Source organism: Nerophis ophidion, linkage group LG25 (genome assembly GCF_033978795.1).
Source record: "Nerophis ophidion isolate RoL-2023_Sa linkage group LG25, RoL_Noph_v1.0, whole genome shotgun sequence".
In the NCBI taxonomy this organism is placed as follows: Eukaryota; Metazoa; Chordata; class Actinopteri; order Syngnathiformes; family Syngnathidae; genus Nerophis; species Nerophis ophidion.
Window position 1 is genome coordinate 17,493,601 of NC_084635.1, and position 21,231 is coordinate 17,514,831.

General features: G+C 41.1%; 1 protein-coding gene across 1 annotated transcript; it reads left to right on the forward strand.

Annotated features, from left to right (window-relative positions):
• The first annotated feature begins 5,255 nt into the window (after window positions 1-5,255).
• slc39a1 (solute carrier family 39 member 1) lies at window positions 5,256-19,032 on the forward strand. The gene is made up of 4 exons (XM_061887309.1): window positions 5,256-5,523; window positions 11,342-11,472; window positions 12,843-13,145; window positions 17,516-19,032. The coding sequence occupies exons 1-4, from the start codon at window positions 5,409-5,411 to the stop codon at window positions 17,867-17,869; spliced, it is 903 nt and encodes a 300-aa protein (XP_061743293.1). The 5' UTR covers window positions 5,256-5,408; the 3' UTR covers window positions 17,870-19,032.
• Window positions 19,033-21,231: the final 2,199 nt, after the last annotated feature.

Here is a 21,231-nt window from a genome sequence, read left to right on the forward strand (position 1 = left end):
TTGTTTTGATCAGAAAAATAACAGAAGAATCAAATTCCCCCCAAAATTGCATATCTGTCTCCTATGTAAGAGCCATCCATTTTCTACCACTTGTCCCTTCTGGGGTGGGGTTTGGGGGGTGTTGGAGCCTACCTCAGCTGCATTCGGGCGGAAGGCGGGAGTACACCCTGGATAAGTCGCCACCTCATCGCAGGGCCAACACAGATAGAAGTGGAAATGCATCCAAGGAACCCACAAACCCAAAATTCAAACAGTTAAACTTATTAAAATGTCATGAACTGGCAGAGTTGAATATAATAAAAAAATATCATGTACAAAGCACATGCAACAATTCTACCAAACAACATTCAAAACATCCATCCATCCATTTTCTACCGCTTATTCCCTTTGGAGTATGGTGCCTATTTCAGCTACAATCGGGCGGAAGGCGGTATACACCCTGGACAAGTCACCACCTCATCGCCGGGCCAACACAGATAGACAGACAACAATCACACTCACATTCACACACTAGGGCCAATTTAGTGTTGCCAATCCCCAGGTGGATGTCTTTGGAGATGGGAGGAAGTACCCGGAGGGAACCCACGCAGTTAAGGGGAGAACATGCAAACTCCACACAGAAAGATCCTGAGGATTGAACCCAGGACCTTTGTATTGTGAGTCACATGCACTAACCCCTGTGTGCTCTAGAATAATGTTGTGAATGACATCTGCTGGATCAAAACGTGATTTCTTCCTAACGGTATTTACTTAAAGGTTTACTGAAACCCACTACTACCGACCACGCAGTCTGATAGTTTATATATCAATGATGAAATATTAACATTGCAACACATGCCAATATGGCCGGTTTAGTTTACTAAATTACAATACTAAACTTCCCGCGAAGTGTCGTGTTGAAAACGTCGCGGTATGATGACGTGTGCGTTTGACGTCACCGGTTGTAGCAGAAATGATTTTACAGCCTGATCCAAGCTATAAATAGTCTGCTTTAATCGCATAATTACACAGTATTCCGTGTAACATCCCACAGGTGTGCAGGCTAATTGGGAACAGGTGGGTGCCATGATTGGGTATAAAAGCAACTTTCGTGAAATGCTCAGTCATTCACAAACAAGGATTGGGAAACCGTCACCACTTTGTGAACAAATGCGTGAGCAAATTGTCAAACAATTTAAAAACAACATTTCTCAATGGGCTATTGCAAGGAATTTAGGAATTTCACCAGCTGTGGTCCGTAACACCATCAAAAAATAATAATAACCTGTTTGTTATTATTATTTTTTTGTTTTTATTATCGACCCCGAGAAGGACAAGCGGTAGAAATGAATGGACGATGGATAAATTTACCATGAATTGATTAACGTGGACCCCGACTTAAACAAGTTGAAAAATGTATTCGAGTGTTACCATTTAGTGGTCAATTGTACGGAATATGTACTGTACTGTGCAATCTACTAATACAAGTTTCAATCAATCAATCAATCAATGAATGGATGGATGGATCTTAGAATGTTTCGGGCTCCAGTACTCTGGAATGCCCTCCCGGTAAAAGTTCGAGATGCCACCTCAGTAGAAGCATTTAAGTCTCACCTTAAAACTCATTTGTTTACTCTAGCCTTTAAATAGACTCCCTTTTTAGACCAGTTGATCTGCCGTTCCTTTTCTTTTTCTCCTATGTCCCACTCTCCCTTGTGGAGGGGGTCCGGTCCGATCCAGTGGCCATGTACTGCTTGCCTGTGTATCGGCTGGGGACATCTCTGCGCTGCTGATCCGCCTCCGCTTGGGATGTTTTCCTGCTGGCTCCGCTGTGAACGGGACTCTCGCTGCTGTGTTGGATCCGCTTTGGACTGGACTCTTGCGACTGTGTTGGATCCATTATGGATTGAACTTTCACAGTATCATGTTAGACCCGCTCGACATCCATTGCTTTCCTCCTCTCCAAGGTTCTCATAGTCATCATTGTCACCGACGTCCCACTGGGTGTGAGTTTTCCTTGCCCTTATGTGGGCCTACCGAGGATGTTGTAGTGGTTTGTGCAGCCCTTTGAGACACTAGTGATTTAGGGCTATATAAGTAAACATTGATTGATTGATTGATTGATTGAATGTACCCCGGGGGTTAAAAATCCATCCATCCATCCATCCATCCATTTTCTACCGCTTGTCCCTTCCGGGATCACGGGTGGTGCTGGAGCCTATATCAGCTGCATTCGGGCGGAATACGGAGTCATTTGTCCTAACTTCGACAACCATCCCTGTATGCCGCATAATATACTGTATGTGACACGAACTACATCATGTAATGCTGCTATAAGCGTGCTACACAGATAACTATAAAGCTATGAATACTAAGATTATTGACAACCGCATAACAACGCCTCAGCAATTATTTTGACTCGGGGGCCACATTTAGAGAAAAAAATGTGTCCAGGTGCTGGCATATCTATTTTTAGGAATACTAACACAAAACCTCACAATAACATCTGATTGAATGCTAAAATGTTATGACAGACCGTCCTAAAAAACATAATGGAATTTTACATTTTTCTATGAAGGATAAAACACTGAATATTGACAAAACATGAACCTCACACCCCCTTTCGATCGACATAGTTTACAATAAAGCGAAATGTAACAAAAATGCAACAAACAGTGAAATATGAACGCAAAGGGTACACAATACACCCACCTACAATCTGATATAGCTGATATATCATGAAGCTGTAGAACTCTGGTGTGAAAATCTCCTTCCACGTCTGTGGAAACGCTACCCACCCACACTGCTTGGTGCCTCGACTGAGCTGCGGTGAATTACATTACCATAGTAACTAATTAGATGACCATAGTAACTAATTAGATTACCATAGTAACTAATTATATTACCATAACAACAGGTGTATCATCCAAAAGCGCAGATTCTGGCTATTGAAATACTTTGTATAGTTCAAGACTTACGGTCATTAGAAAACATCACTGCACATCATAATGGCAGCTACATTTTCCATCTTCCATCCATCCATTTTCTACCGCTTATTCCCTTCAGGGTCGCGGGGGACGCTGGAGCTTATCTCAGCTACAATCGGGCGGAAGGCGGTGTACACCATGGACAAGTTTCCAACACATCACAAGGCCAACACAGATAAACAGACAACATCTTAAACATCCATCCATCCATTTTCTACCGCTTGTCCCTTTTGGGGTCGCGGGGGGCGCTGGTGCCTATCTCAGCTATACAATCGGGCGGAAGGCGATGTACACCCTGGACAAGTCGCCACCTCATCGCAGGGCCAACAGAGATAGACAGACAACATCTTAAACATCCACCCATCCATTTTCTACCGCTTGTCCCTTTTGGGGCGCAGGTGCCTATCTCAGCTACAATCGGGCGGAAGGCGAAGTACACCCTGGACAAGTCCCTACCTCATCGCAGAGCCAACACAGATAGACAGACAACATCTTAAACATCCATCCATCCATTTTCTACTGCTTGTCCCTTTTGGGGTCGCGGGGGCGCAGGTGCCTATCTCAGCTACAATCGGGCGGAAGGTGGTTTACACCCTGGACAAGTCGCTACTTCATCGCAGGGCCAACACAGATAGACAGACAACATCTTAAACATCCACCCATCCATTTTCTACCGCTTGTCCCTTTTGGGGCGCAGGTGCCTATCTCAGCTACAATCGGGCGGAAGGCGAAGTACATCCTGGACAAGTCCCTACCTCATCGCAGGGCCAACACAGATAGACAGACAACATCTTAAACATCCATCCATCCATTTTCTACTGCTTGTCCCTTTTGGGGTCGCGGGGGGGGCGCAGGTGCCTATCTCAGCTACAATCGGGGGGAAGGTGGCGTACACCCTGGACAAGTCGCTACTTCATCGCAGGGCCAACACAGATAGAAAGACAACATCTTAAACATCCACCCATCCATTTTCTACCGCTTGTCCCTTTTGGGGCGCAGGTGCCTATCTCAGTTACAATCGGGCGGAAGGCGAAGTACACCCTGGACAAGTCCCTACCTCATCGCAGGGCCAACACAGATAGACAGACAACATCTTAAACATCCATCCATCCATTTTCTACTGCTTGTCCCTTTTGGGGTCGCAGGGGGGGGGGGGGGGGCGCAGGTGCCTCTCTCAGCTACAATCGGGGGGAAGGTGGCGTACACCCTGGACAAGTCGCTACTTCATCGCAGGGCCAACACAGATAGAAAGACAACATCTTAAACATCCACCCATCCATTTTCTACTGCTTGTCCCTTTTGGGGTCGTGGGGGGTCGCAGGTGCCTATCTGAGCTTCAATCGGGCGGGAGGCGGGGTACACCCTGGACAAGTCGCGACCTCATCTCAGGGCTAACACAGATAGACAGACAACATCTTAAACATGCACCCATCCATTTTCTACCGCTTGTCCCTTTTGGTGTCGCAGGGGGGTGGGGGGGGCGCAGGTGCCTCTCTCAGCTACAATCGGGGGGAAGGTGGCGTACACCCTGGACAAGTCGCTACTTCATCGCAGGGCCAACACAGATAGAAAGACAACATCTTAAACATCCACCCATCCATTTTCTACTGCTTGTCCCTTTTGGGGTCGTGGGGGGTCGCAGGTGCCTATCTGAGCTTCAATCGGGCGGGAGGCGGGGTACACCCTGGACAAGTCGCGACCTCATCTCAGGGCTAACACAGATAGACAGACAACATCTTAAACATGCACCCATCCATTTTCTACCGCTTGTCCCTTTTGGTGTCGCAGGGGGGGGGGGGGGGGGGGAGTGCAGGTGCCTATCTCAGCTACAAATGGGCGGAAGGCGGGGTGCACCCTGGAAAAGTCGCCACCTCGTCGCAGGTCCAACATAGATAGACAGACAACATCCACCCATCCATTTTCTACTGCTTGTCCCTTTTGGGATCGTGGGGGGGCGCAGGTGCCTATATGAACTTCAATCGGGCGGGTGGCGGGGTACACTCTGGACAAGTTACCACCCCTTCGCAGGGCCAACACAGATAAACATAGACAGACAACATCTTAAACATCTAAAAAATATATTTTTAAATATCCCGTGGGCCAGATTGAAAAGCTTAACGGGCCGCATGTGGGCCCCGGGCCTTAGTTTGCCCAGGTCTGGCATAAACGCATGTTTTCTTCATCAAATATGTCGCTGTCACATTCACTTGTATTGGTTGATGGGGCGGTTTTGACTGCCGTAAGATGGCGGCCGCAATGACGTTCCAGATGGGCGGAAACAACTGGCCGGTCTCCTTTTTTTTTCTCTTCCCGGCTCCCGTAGCAACAACAAATGGTTTTGTCCGCCGGTCATCTTCATGCTGCCTTACATTCACTACGGACTTGATAACGGGACAAGTAGGCGGCCAACCTCCCTCTTGACACGCCAGTACTGTTGCCGTTATGGAATACCTACTTCAAGTCAAAGTCGGCGCTTTATTCGGTCTGTTGCTCCTAACTCTCTTCTTCGGATTCATCCCCGCTCGAGTGAAGTGGTTCAGGCGCACAGACGGCACAGGTCGGTGGATTTGTGTGCTGTATTAAAAGTTATTGCGTCTTTAAATTATGACTACAAGTACGCCGATTAGAAGATGCTGTAAATCAAAAATTTGCAGTTTTAATTTAGTTGTCGTCCTTATTACGTAGGCGCAGGTATACCAGTGCAACGTTGTGATGCTAGAAGTGTGAATGGAGTCTGATTAACGGACTGCCACTGATTTTATCACCCTAGCAACAATTAGCCTGTGTTGACATTGATGACATTACACATTCCTCAGGAATTGATTAAACAGACTCCCTGCCAGGGACTTCTACAAAAGTGATTACAAACCCTGTTTCCATGAGTTGGGAAATTGTGTTAGATGTAAATATAGACGGAATACAATGATTTGCGAATCATTTTCAACACATTTTCAGTTGAATGCACTACAATTACAAGATATTTGATGTTCAAACTCATAAACTTTTTTTTTTTTTTTGCAAATAATGATTAACTTAGAATTTCATGGCTGCAACACGTGCCAAAGTAGTTGGGAAAGGACATGTTCACCACTGTGTTACATCACCTTTTCTTTTAACAACACTCAATAAACGTTTGGGAACTGAGGAAACTAATTGTTGGAACTTTGAAATTTGAATTCTTTACCATTCTTGTTTTATGTAGAGATTCAGTCGTTCACCAGTCCGGGGTCTCAGCTGTTGTATTTAACGCTCCAAACATTTTCGATGGGAGACAGGTCTGGACTGCAGGCAGGCCAGGAAAGTACCCGCACTCTTTTTTTACGAAGCCACGTTGTTGTAACACTTGTCTTGCTGGAATAAGCAGGGGCGTCCATGATAACGTTGCTTGGATGACAACATACAGGTGCTGGTCATATTATTAGAATATCATGAAAAAGTTGATGGAAGTAGTGTCAAAGCGCTTTGAGTACCTTGAAGGTAGAAAAGCGCTATACAAGTACAACCCATTTACCATTTATTTCATTAATTCCATTTAGAAAGTCAAACTTGTAGAATGTTTACATTCATTCCAAACAGACTGATACATTTCAAGTGTTTTTTGCCAAAAAGGAGATGATTATAGCTGACAACCAATGAAAACCCTAAATTCAACATATCAGAAAATAAAAATATGGTGAAGAGGTCAGATATTGAAGACACCTGGTGCCACACTCTAATTAGCTAACTAACTCAAAACACCTGGAAAAGCCTTTAAATGGTGTCTCGTTTTGATTCGGTATGACACACAATCATGGGGAAGACTGCTGACTTGACAACTGTCCAAAAGATGACCATTGATACTTTAAAGAAGGAGGGAAAGACACAAAAGGTCATTGCCAAAGAGGTTGGCTCTTCCCAGAGCTCTGTGTCCAAGCACATTAATAGTGAGGCGAAGGGAAGACAAAGATGTGGTAGAAAAAAGTGTACAAGCAAGAGGGATAACCGCGTCCTGGAGAGGATTGTCAAACAAAAGCGATTCAAAAATGTGGGGAAAATCCACAAAGAGTGGACTGCAGCTGGAGTCAGTGCTTCAAGAACCACCACGCACCGACGTATGCAAGATATGGGCTTCAGCTGTCGCATCCCTTGTGTAAAGCCACTCTTGAATAAGAGACAACGTCAAAAGCGTCTCGCCTGGGCTCAAGACAAAAAGGACTGGACTGCTGCTGAGTGGTCCAACGCTATGTTTTCAGATGAAAGTAAATTTTGTATCTCCTTTGGAAATCAAGGTCCCAGAGTCTGGAGGAAGACAGGAGAGGCACAGAATCCACGTTGCCTGAAGTCCAGTGTCAAATTTCCACAATCGGTAATGGTCTGGGGTGCCATGTCATCTGCTGGTGTTGGTCCACTGTGTTTCCTGAGGTCTAGGGTCAATGCAGCAGTCTACCAGGAAGTTTTAGAACACTTTATGCTGCTTGCCGCGGACCAATTTTATGGAGGTGAAGATTTCATTTTCCAACATGACTTGGCCCCCGCACACAGTGCCAAATCTACCAGTACCTTGTTTAAGGACCATGGTATCCCTGTTCTTGATTGGCCTGCAAACTCACCTGACCTTTACCCCATAGGAAACCTATGGGGTATTGTGAAGCGGAAGATGCGAGATGCCAGACCCAACAATGCTGAAGAGCTGAAGGCCACTATTAAAGCAACCTGGGCTCTCATAACACCTGAGGAGTGCAACAGACTGGTGGACTCCATGCCACGCCGTATTGCTGCAGCAATTCAGGCGAAAGGAGCTGCAACTAAGTATTGATTGCCGTACATGCTGAAACTTTCCATGTTCATACTTTTCAGTTGGCCCACATTTCTAAAAAATATTTTTTGGTAATAGTCGTAACTAATATTCTAATTTTCTGAGATACTGAATTTGTGATTTTCAGTAATTGTCAGTACAAATCATCAAAATCTAAAGAAATAAACATTTCAAATATATCACTATGTGTGTAATGAATTGATATAATATGTAAGCTGGCTTTTCAACTTTGCGCCTATAACAATCCGAATGGTCATTTTCCTTTTTGTTCTGGGGGACACCACGTCCTCTGTTTCCAAATATAATTTGAAATGTGGACTCGTCATACCACAGAACACCTTTCCACTTTGCATCAGTCCATCTTAGATGAGCTCGGGCCCAGCCAAGCAGGCGGCGTTTCAGGATATTGTTGATAAATGGGTTTGGCTTTACATAGTGGAGTTTTAACTTGCACTTACAGATGTAGCGACCAACTGTAGTTACTGACACTGGTTTTATGAAGTGTTTCTGAGCCCATGTGGTGATATCCTTAACACACTAATGTCGGTTTTTGATGCAGTGCCGCCTGAGGGAGCAAAGGTCCGTAATATCATCGCTTACGTGCAGTGATTTCTCCAGATTCTCTGAACTTTTTGATGATTTTACGTACCGTAGATGGTAAAATCCCTAAATTTCTAACAATAGCTCGTTGAGAAATGTTTTTCTAAAACTGTTCGACAATTTGCTTACAAAGTGGTGACCCTCAGCCCATCCTTATCTGTGAATTACTTAGCATTTCATGGAAGCTGTTTTTATACCCAATCATGGCACCCAATTGTTCCCAATTAGCCTGCACACCTGTGGGATGTTCCATATAAGTGTTTGATGAGCATTCTTCAACTTTATCAGTATTTATTGCCACCTTTCCCAACTTCTTTGTCACGTGTTGCTGGCATCAAATTCAAAAGTTAAAGATTATTTGCACACAAAAAAATGTTTATCAGTTTGAACATCATATATGTTGTCTTTGTAGCATATTCAACAGAATATGAGTTGAAAATTATTTGCAAATCATTGTATTCCGTTTATATTTACATCTAACACAATTTCCCAACTCATGTGGAAACGGGGTTTGTAGATTGGGTTGTTTTTTTTCCAGTTCCTTTTGTTGTGTTTTTTTTTTTTAGTTTGGTCATGCTCAACGAATAAAAAAATAATCAAATTTTTTTCTTGGAAATGTTCAAGTTCAGCGGTAAAAATAAGACATAGACCGAAGCAATGTTGCCCGTAAGAAATATTGTAAAATCCATCCATCCATTTCCTACCGCTTATTCCCTTTGGGGTCGCGGTGGGCGCTGGAGCCTATCTCAGCTACAATCGGGCGGAAGGCGGAGTACACCCTGGACAAGTCGCCACCTTATCAAAGGGTCAACACAGACAGACAACATTCACATATTGTAAAATCCAATTAATATATTAACACAGACATTATGAAAAGAGGATTTGTAGTTTTACATGCAATGCCAAATAAATAATAAAGGACGTGACATCCATTTTACCTTTAAGAAACAGAGGGATGAGGGCAGTATGGCAACAGCGATTAATCGATTATTCGATTAGAAAAAAGCTTCAATTTATATGTTGTCGCCTTTTATTAGGTAAAGATATCGGCTTTATACTCAAATCTTTGGTATCACTCACTCCTGGTGGAAATGCAAACACAGAAATAGATTTTATAGACAATGTAATGTACATGTCAGGTTCGTCCCTGACAGTTTGGTTATGTTTTAGTTTTTTCCTCTGCATTTGTCTTTGTTTCCTCTGTGTGTGTAGTATTTCCTGTCAGTGCACTTATTTTGTCTGTTTCCTGTGTTTCTCCCTGAGCGCTGTTTCCCCTCAGCTGTGACTGATTGGCACCTGACCACACCTGGGGTTAATCAGCCCGGTCCTATTTTAACCTGCCTTCCCATCCAGTCTGTGCTGGGTTATTGTCGTTGCTACCTGTCGCTCCTGTCGTGTCAATGTCATTTTCTACTTGTCGTTCCTACTGGTCGTGTGATTGCAGCGTAGCGGTAAGCTATATTTGGTAGATATTTGGTAGATGTTTGTAGCTTACTGTTTTTTGTTCCCTGCTTCCGATTTGTATAGTCTGTTATCCGCCTCGTGCGCACCTTTTTTTTTGTACCCTTTGTTTGGTTTTGTTTTAGTGTTTAAATTAAAACCATGTTTTCTTACTCAATGCCTGCCTCCTTCTCTGCAGCTTGGGGTTCGACACAAACAAACTCTGACATTACAAGGGGAGCTTGCATTTGCCTGGGTCACATGACAATCATAAGTGCGGTCGCCTAAAGGCTTCATGTTTTTGAATCATAATGCAATATAAGACTGGAAGGATTGTGAGCTGTGCCCTGTCAGAAGTGGAAGTGGAAGTGAAAGTATCAGTTAACTTTTAGAATGAGGTCATATTGTGGATGTGAGGCATTGTTTTAACAGCTAAAACTTAAAATCATGGACATAATATAGTTTAATAATCTAAGATACAGTCGCGGTCAAAAGTTTACATACACTTGCAAAGAACATAATGTCATGGCTGTCTCAAGTTTCCAATAGTTTCTATTACTGTTATTTGTTTGTGATAAAGTCATTGGAGTACATACTTGTTGGTCACAAAAACATTCATGAAGTTTGGTTCTTTTAGGAATTTACTATGGGTCTACTGAAAATGTGACCAAATCTGCTGGGTCAAAAGTATACATACAGCAATGTTAATATTTGGTTACATGTCCCTTGGCAAGTTTCACTGCAATAAGGCACTTTTGGTTGCCATCCACAAGCTTCTGGCAAGCTTCTGGTTGAATTTTTGACCACTCCTCTTGACAAAATTGGTGCAGTTCAGCTAAATTTGTTAGTTTTCTGACATGGGCTTGTTTCTTCAGCATTGTCCCAACATTGTCCATTCTAAAACTTTAATTCGAGCCTGTTTTAGCCGTTCCTTGACGTGTGTTTGGGGTCATTGTCCTGTTGGAACACCCAACTGCGCCCAAGACCCACCCTCCGGGCTGATGAATTTAGGTTGTCCTTAAGAATTTGGAGGTAATCCTCCTTTTTTATTGTCCCATTTATAGCACCAGTTCCATTGGCAGCAAAACAGGCCCAGAGCATAATACTACCACCCCCATGCTTGACGGTAGGGATGGTGTTCCTGGGATTAAAGGCCTCACCTTTTCTCCTCCAAACATATTACTGGGTATTGTGGCCAAACAGCTCATTTTTTGTTTCATCTGACCAGAGAACTTTCCTCCTGAAGGTCTAATCTTTGTCCATGTGATCTCAGGCTTATTGCAGTGAAACTTGCCAAGGGACATGTAACCAAATATTAAAATTGCTGTATTTATACCTTTGACCCAGCAGATTAGATCACATTTTCAGTAGATCCATAATAAATACATAAAAGTACCAAACATGCTCCAATCACTCTATCATAAAAAATGAGGGTTGTAGAAACTATTGGAACCTCAAGACAGCCATGACATTATGGTATTTACAAGTGTATGTAAAGTTTTGATCACAACTGTACATGTATGTCCATTTGAATTTCCAGAGACTCACCGCACAGTTTTGAGTCTGGTCAGCTGTTTCGCCGGTGGAGTTTTCCTGGCAGCATGTTTACTGGATATCATTCCAGATTACCTGTCGGACATCAACAGTGTGCTGGATTCTCGCAATTTGGAGGTAATCTTGCACTTTCTTGTTCCCACCTTGCAATATTCGTGATTCATTTATCTTGTCTAAAGACAAAGAGTTTATAATATAAATATGGCCACTCTTGAGGGTAAATTCATAGCATTTTATGTCACAATAAAATCTGTATAGGAACAAGTGGGAGAAAATGTGTATGTATATATATATATATATATATACAGTATATATATATATATATACATATACATAAAATACTGCATTTCACCCCCCCCCCATACCCCCAATAAAACATAACTGCAAAATTCAAAGTGGCTTTTATTGTAGGCAGCCGAATAATCATGCAATAATCACGCTGTTTAATCAGCATCTTGATATACCGCACCTGTGAGGTGGGATGGATTATCATGACATTGAAGAAGTGCTCGGTGTCACAGATTTGTGAACAATTTGTGTATATAGTAAAAGTTTTAGATCTTCAAGTTCAACTCATGAAAAATGGGAGAAAAATCTAAAGTGTTGTGTTTATATATTTGTTCAGTATATACACACACACACACCCACACACATGTATATATATATACTTTACATATGTATATATATATATATATATATATATATATATATATATATATACTGTATATATGTGCATATATATACTGTGTATATATATGTATATATATATGTATATATTTATATATATGTGTGTATATATATATATACATATGTATGTATGTATATATGTATGTATATATCTATATATATATATGTATGTATATATATGTATGTATATATATGTATATAGACATATTTATATAGATATAAATGTATGTTCTTATATATGTATGTATATATATATATATATATATACATGCATTTATATACATATATATGTATGTATGTATGTATAAATCCATGACATGTCTATATAAGTGTGTGTGTGTATAAATATATGTATATATATTGTTAATAATAACCCTAACCATATATTAATTTATTTGTGACTGTCCACCAAAGTTAAAAATTTGGACTGCCACGGTTAAATTATCATTTTCTGTTACACCCTTGTTCATGAACACATTATAATGGGACTGTCTGTGAATGCAGCTTGTACTATGGTGGTCTATGTGGGCCCTATTGGAGTCTCTAACAAGAAAGCAATGATTGCTGTTCTCAACAAACAGTATTCCTTCTAAACCCTTACCTCCCTTGAACTTTTGGTTGAAAATTTATATTTGTTAGAGTGAAAAATAACTTTTGACCGTGACTTAGCTCCATTTTACCACCAGCCACCCCCTTCTGTTGCAAGTCTTGGGGTTTCTGTGTCATATGTATATAAGTGCTTATCGTGGCTATCAAGTTTTTTTCCTGACCCTTAACTACTCTTTGTTTGTTTCACACAGACCAACTTCCCCCTTCCAGAGTTCATAATGGCTGTCGGCTTCTTCACTGTCCTCATATTGGAACGGATGGTTCTGAACTGTCGTGAGGCCAGAGCGACTGCAAACGAGAGGGCCCCCCTTATACAGGGCGACAGGAGGGGCCACAGCCACACCGCGAGTCCGGATCTGGAGAGCAGTGGCCACCACGTTCACGTTGACTTTCAGGCACACTCGCCTTTTCGCTCCTTCATGCTCTTCCTCTCTTTGTCGCTTCACTCGGTTTTCGAGGGCCTCACTATCGGCCTGCAGAACACGGACTCAAAGGTAAGAAAAGAGGCCACAAAAGCGTATCAACGTTACACAGCGTTTTTCTCATACATTCAGCTACTTCCCTTTTACAGTAAAGTCATGCACGCTATTTGCAGGCAGGGGCTGTGAACTTAACATCAAAATTTGCCATTTTTAATATGATAAATAAACCACAGGTGTCAAATTCTTGGGACCATTTGAAAATCAATGTGCATGCAGCCCTCATGGTGAGTTTCATATCAACTCCTTACATAATTCATTGGACTTTGGAGGCTCCAGTAGTAATAATAGTATGCATTGCGCCAACCATTCCAGCTAAGGGTGTCAACCTGAGAGAACTCTCCTGAAGGAATCTCTAAAGTACTATCTATCTACAAACCCGTTTCCATATGATTAGGGAAATTGTGTTGGATGTAAATGTAAATGGAATACAATGATTTGCAAATAATTTTCAACCCATATTCAATTGAATGCATTACAAAGACAATATATTTGATGTTCAAACTCATTAACTTAATTTTTTTTGCAAATAATAATTAACTTAGAAATTCATGGCTGCAACACTTGCCAAAGTAGTTGGGAAAGGGCATGTTCACCACTGTGTTACATCACCTTTTCTTTTAACAACACTCAATAAATGTTTGGGAACTGAGGAAACTAATTGTTGAAGCTTTGAAAGTGGAATTCTTTCCCATTCTTGTTTTATGTAGAGCTTCAGTCGTTTAACAGTCCGGAGTGTCCGCTGTCGTTTTTTACGATTCATAATGCGCCACACAATTTCGATGGGAGACAGGTCTGGACTGCAGACGGTCCAGGAAAGTACCCACACTCTTTTTTTACGAAGCCACGCTGTTGTAACACTTGTCTTGCTGAAATAAGCAGGGGCGTCCATGATAACGTTGGTTGGATGACAACATATGTTGCTCCAAAACCTGTATGGACCATTCAGCATTAATGGTGCCTTCACAGATGTGTAAGTTACCCATGCCTTGGGCACTAATACACCCCCATACCATCACAGATGCTGGCTTTTGAACTTTGCGCCTATAACAATCCGAATGGTTATTTTCCTCTTTGTTCTGGAGGACACCACGTCCTCTGTTTCCAAATATAATTTGAAATGTGGACACGTCAGACCACAGAACACTTTTCCACTTTGCATCAGTTCATCTTAGGTGAGTTCGGCCTCAGCCAAGCCGGCGGCGTTTCAGGATATTGTTGATAAATGGGTTTGGCTTTGCATAGCAGAGTTTTAACTTGCACTTACAGATGTAGCGACCAACTGTAGTTACTGACAGTGGTTTTATGAAGTGTTCCTGAGCCCCTGTGGTGATATCCTTTACACATTGATGTCGGTTTTTGATGCAGTACCGCCTGAGGGATCAAAAGTCTGTAATATAATCGCTTTCATGCATTAATTTCTCCAGATTCTCTGAACTTTTTGATGATTTTACGGACCGTAGATGGTAAAATCCCCTAAATCCCTTGCAATTGCTTGTTGAGAAATGTTTTTCTAAAAATGTTCAACAATTTGCTTACAAAGTGGTGACCCTCGCCCCATCCTTGTTTGTGAATTACTTAGCATTTCATGGAAGCTGCTTTTATACCCAATCATGGCACCCAACTGTTCCCAATTAGCCTGCACACCTGTGGGATGTTCCATATAAGTGTTTGATGAGCATTCCTCAACTTTATCAGTATTTATTGCCACCTTTCCCAACTTCTTTGGCACGTGTTGCTGGCATCAAATTCTAAAATTATTGATCATTTGCACATATGTTGTCTTTGTAGCACATTCAACTGAATATGGGTTGAAAAGGATTTGCAAATCATTGTATTCCGTTTATATTTACATCCAACACAATTTCCAAACTCATATGGAAACGGGATTTGTATGTTACCACCAAAAATTACAATATTTTAACAACATAACAAAAAACGACACCCTTTCAGCTATTAAACTCTGCCTGTACGAAACAAGGAATAAAAAAATGCACAATAACACAGTCAAAAGTGATAATTGTAACAACATCAAGGCATGGTTGAAAACTCTCACTTTGATTTACTCACAACAAGAGACTTTAACACAGTTCCCCATCAACAAACGACTAACTACAATCCAAACTTGTACAAACACATTGCTGTTTGAGCAACAAAGGTATTCGGTTATCCACAATGAACCTACACGCTGTGCTTTCTTGGCAAATATTAGTCTATAAAGAATTTGGAGGTAATGCTCCTTTTTCATTGTCTTATTTACACTCTGTAAAACACCAGTGCCATTGGCGGCAAAACAAGTCTAGAGCATAATACTACCACCACCATGTTTGACGGTAGGTGTGGTGTTCCTGGGATTAAAGGCCTCACCTTTACTCCTCCAAACATTGCTGGGTATTGTGCCCAATCAGCTCCGTTTTTGTTTCATCTGACATCACATGGACAAATATAAGAATTTCTGGAGGAAAGTTCTGTGGTATTTACACATATACGACCTACAAACCTTGTTTCCATATGAAATTGTGTTAGATGTAAATATAAACGGAATACAATGATTTGCAAATCATTTTCAACCCATATTCAGTTGAATATGCTACAAAGACAACATATTTGATGTTCAAACTGATAAACATTTTTTTTTTTTGCAAATAATCATTAACTTTATCATTTGATGCCATCAACACATGACAAAGAAGTTGTGAAAGGTGGCAATAAATAGTTGAGGAATGCTCATCAAACACTTATTTGGAACATCCCACAGGTGTGCAGGCTAATTGGGAACAGGTGGGTGCCATGATTGGGTATAAAAACAGCTTCCCAAAAAATGCTCAGTCTTTCACAAGAAAGGATGGGGCGAGGTACACCCCTTTGTCCACAACTGCGTGAGCAAATAGTCAAACAGTTTAAGAACAACGTTTATCAAAGTGCATTTGCAAGAAATGTAGGGATTTCAACATCTACGGTCCATATCATCATCAAAAGGTTTCGAGAATCTGGAGAAATCACTCCACGTAAGCGCATGGCCGGAAACCAACATTGAATGACCGTGACCTTCGATCCCACAGATGGCACTGTATCAAAAACGGACATCAATCTCTAAAGGATATCACCACATGGGGTCAGGAACACTTCAGAAAACCACTGTCACTAAATACACTTGGTCGCTACATCTGTAAGTGAAAGTTAAAGCTCTACTATGCAAAGCGAAAGCCATTTATCAACAACATCCAGAAACGCTGCCGGCTTCTCTGGGCCCGAGAAAATCTAAGATGGACTGATGCAAAGTGGAAAAGAGTTCTGTGGTCTGACGAGTCCACATTTCAAATTGTTTTTGGAAATATTTGACATCGTGTCAAAGGGGAAGCGAACCATCCAGACTGTTCTCGACGAAAAGTTCAAAAGTCAGCATATGTGATGGTATGGGGGTGCATTAGTGCCCAAGGCATGGGTAACTTACACATCTGTGAAGGCACCATTAATGCTGAAAGGTACATACAGGTTTTGGAACCACATATGCTGCCATTTAAGCGCCGTCTTTTTAATGGACACCCCTGCTTATTTCAGCAAGACAATGCAAAGCCACGTGTTACAACAGCGTGGTTTCGTAGTAAAAGAGTGCGGGTACTTTCCTGGCCACCTGCAGTCCAGACCTGTCTCCCATCGAAAATGTGTGGCTCATTATGAAGCGTAAAATACGACAGCGGAGATCATGGACTGTTGAACGACTGAAGCTCTACATAAAACAAGAATAGGAAAGAATTCCACTTTCAAAGCTTCAACAATTAGTTTCCTCAGTTCCCAAACGTTTGAGTGTTGTTAAAAGAAAAGGTGATGTAACACAGTGGTGAACATCTCCTTTCCCAACTACTTTGGCACATGTTGCAGCCATGAAATTCCAAGTTAATTATTATTTGCAAAAAGAAAATAGTTAATGATTTTGAACATCAAATATCTTGTCTTTGTAGTGCATTCAACTGAATATGGGTTGAAAATGATTTGCAAATCATTGTATTCCGTTTATATTTACATCCAACACATTTTCCCAACTCATATGGAAACAGGGTTTCTACATACACGTGATTTTTTTTTTGTTTTTGTTAAGTGGCATAGATGTCTGAAACGTGTCGAAACCCTGTAAATGCACACTCAAGTCATGAGATTCTTAGCTGCAGGTCTCAGAAGTTTTCAGAACAGAGAAATCCTGTGGTCATGAGACTTAAATGTGTGTCATGTGATCACAAGAGCAGTTGTGTGCAGCCCCAACATACATGGAGTGCAGCCTCCAGATACATTTATTGTAAAGTAATGACTAGTCTACTACACAAACATCATGGATGTTGATTACATGACCTTTAACACCTCATGCTGTCACCTTTACATGCTTTCAGGTGTTGGAAATCTGCATCGCTATCCTGGTCCACAAGAGCGTCATCGTGTTCAGCCTGTCAGTCAAGCTGGTCCAGAGCGCCATCCGTCCGCTATGGTTGGCCGCCTACATCGGCGTGTTCGCCGTCATGTCGCCTTTGGGCATCGCCATCGGCATCAGCGTGATGGAGGCCCAACTGGAGGCCGGGGCACTGATCCAGTGTGTTCTGGAGGGCCTCGCAGCGGGCACGTTCATATACATCACCTTTCTGGAGATCCTCCCTCACGAGCTCAACTCCCCCGGGAAGCAGCTGCTCAAGGTGCTGTTCATCCTGCTGGGCTTCAGCATCATGGGCGCCCTCACTTTTTTAGGCTGAGTCCTCATATTTCTACCCCTGGACCCTTTATAAGGGAACACACTTAAGAATGCCTGCTGTTTTAAACGTTTTGCTGTAATTTTTAATATATTCGCAAAAACACATGATTTGAAAATATATCTTATTTTAGGAAGATTTTAAAAGAAGACCTGTCACGTCTTTGACCTTTGACCTGACTAGAACACTGGAGTTAAGCATACATTATATATCATCCAATAAGCATTAAAGACCTTATGATTGTACATTTTTTTACCACCCAGACTTTTTATGATGTAGTCTCAAGTATGGTACGATATACAGGTACAACTGAAAAACAATGAATATCTTGCAAGGATTTTTTATACCATATATTACATTTATAAGGTGAAACTAATATATGACACAGGCTCATGACATGCAAATCGATATATTTCAAGCTTTCTTTTTTAAAGCATTTTTTTTATAATGACTTACAGCTGACAAAAACCTAGACTTGAACATTTCAGAAAATTTTGGTTTTTAAAAACTATAAACCATGATCATTAAAATTATTGAAAATGAAGGCTTGATGTATTTCACTTTGTAATGAGTTCATACCACATATTACTTCCACATTATTTAAACCGAATTGCTGACATGAATGGACTTCTACACAATATTCCAATTTTTGTAGTTTCACTTGTGTGTACATATCCATATATACGTATATGGATTTACATATATTATATGTATATACAGGCCAAAAGTTTGGACACACCTGCTCCTTCAATGTATTTTCTTTATTTTCATGACTATTTACATTGTAAATTGTCACTAGAGGCATCACAACAATGAATGATGAAAAAAATGTGAAATAACTGAAAACGTTTTATAATCTAGTTTCTTCCAAATAGCCACCCCTTGCTCTGATTACTGCTTTGCACACTTTTGGCATTCTCACCACGAGTTTCAAGAGGTAGTCACCTGAAAAGGTTTTCATTTCACAAGTGTCATAGTTTTGATGCTTTCAATGACAATCTACTATATAAATAGTCATGAAAATAAACAAAACTCATTGAAATGAGAAGGTGTGTCCAAACTTTTGCCCTGTACTTTATATATACAGTGGGGCTAAAAAGTATTTAGTCAGCCACCGATTGTGCAAGTTCTCCCACTTAAAATGATGACAGGGGTCTGTCATTTTCATGATAGGTACACTTCAACTGTGAGATACAGAATGTGAAAAAAAAAATCCAGGAATTCACATTGTAGGAATTTTAAATGATTTATTTGTAAATTATGGTGGAAAATAAGTATTTGGTTAACCATCCAAAGCTCTCATTGATGGAAGGAGGTTTTGGCTCAAAATCTCATGATACATGGCCCCATTTATTCTTTCCTTAACACGGATTAATCGTCCTGTCCCCTTAGCAGAAAAACAGCCCCAAAGCATGATGTTTCCACCCCCATGCTTCCCAGTAGGTTTGGTGTTCTTGGGATGCAACTCAGTATTCTTCTTCCTCCAAACACGACGAGTTGAGTTTATACCAAAAAGTTCTATTTTGGTTTCATCTGACCACATGACATTCTCCCAATCCTCTGCTGTATCATTCATATATCCATTGTGGTATAAACTCAACTCGTCGTGTTTGGAAGAAGAAGAATACTGAGTTGCATCCCAAGAACACCATACCTACTGTGAAGCATGGGGGTGGAAACATCATGCTTTGGGGCTGTTTTTCTGCTAAGGGGACAGGACGATTGATCCTTGTTAAGGAAAGAATGAATGGGGCCATGTATCGTGAGATTTTGAGCCAATACCTCCTTCCATCAGTGAGAGCTTTGAATGGTTGACCAAATACTTATTTTCCACCATAATTTACAAATAAATTCTTTAAAATTCCTACAATGTGAATTCCTGGATTTTTTTTTCACATTCTGTCTCTCACAGTTGAAGTGTACTTATGATGAAAATTACAGACCTCTGTCATCATTTTAAGTGGGAGAACTTGCACAATCGGTGGCTGACTAAATACTTTTTTGCTCCACTGTATGTGTATGTATATATATATATATATATATATATATATATATATATATATATATAGTAGAAACAATGTATTTATTATGAGGAATGCAATCAAGAGAAAATATGGGATTTATTGTGTTTTTTACTGTTTGCACTTTTCCAATAAAGCATCAATGAGTGAGGAAGGCTGTGACGTCATAAATGTTATAATTCAATATTCAGTCACTAAATGTTCTCAATTGGATGGATCCAATTGTATACCAGCAATGAACATGCAACATAACTATATGTTTTGAGGGCAAATATTCCACCCACATACCCCAAAATGCAGATTCGCTACTCTAAACCTGTCTATATTTGTCCTTATTGGAGACAAAATACGACCTCAATGTCCTCATCATGTGGAGTATTACACCCTAATGTAAGCTATAGGACGTGTATTTCTACATGAATCAGGAGTGTCCTGAAAAAAAGTGTTTGAAAGTTTGAAATGTGGACTCGTCAGACAATAGAACACTTTTATACTTTGCTTCAGTCCATTTTAGATGAGCTCGGGCCCAACGGAGCCGGCGGCGTTTCTGGGTGTTGTTGATAAATGGCTTTCGATTTGCATAGTAGAGTTTTGACTTGCACTTACAGATGTATCGACAAACTGTAGTTACTGACAGTGTTTTCCTGAAGTGTTCCTGAGCCCATGTGGTGATATCCTTTACACACTGATGTCGCTTTTTGATGCAGTACTGCCTGAGGGATCCAAGGTCACGGGCATTCAATGTTAGGTGCTGGGATTTTTCCAGATTCTCTGAACCTTTTGATGAGATTACAGACCTTGGATGGTGAAAATTCCTAAATTCCTTGCAATAACTCGTTGAGATATGTTGTTTTTAAACTGTTGGACAATTTGCTCACACATTTGTTCACAAAGTGGTGACCCTCGCCCCATCCTTGTTTGTGAATGTGAATTCCATATAAACTGCTTTTATACCCAATCATGGCACCCACCAATGAGCCTGTTCACCTGTGGTATGTTCCAAATAAGTGCTTGATGAGCATTCTTCAACTTTCTCAGTCTTTTTTGCCACTTGTAAGTCTAGTGCTGATAAAAGTTAGCTGGCAAATGGTGCTAACAGCGAGTGCACAATTAGTGCGCAAATTTCTAATTGGCAACTACTACAAAAATCGCTAGTTGACAACTGGGGCGCTAGCTGCATTAGTGCACGTTGCTAGCTGTATTAGCGTACAAATCACCAACTGAAAACTAGAGCACTGGTTGCAAGCAAACAACTACTGTGCTAATCGCTAGCTTGCTACTGGACCACTAATTGTCTGTAAACTGTTAGGAAGTAGTGGTGACAAACCCCAAGATGCAGAGATG

Coding starts and splice junctions, on each gene's coding strand:
- slc39a1 (XM_061887309.1), top strand. CDS start 5,409: ATGGAATACCTACTTCAAGTCAAAGTCGGCGCTTTATTCGGTCTGTTG. Junction 11,473..12,842: donor TGGATTCTCGCAATTTGGAG/GTAATCTTGCAC, acceptor TGTTTCACACAG/ACCAACTTCCCCCTTCCAGA. Junction 13,146..17,515: donor TGCAGAACACGGACTCAAAG/GTAAGAAAAGAG, acceptor ACATGCTTTCAG/GTGTTGGAAATCTGCATCGC.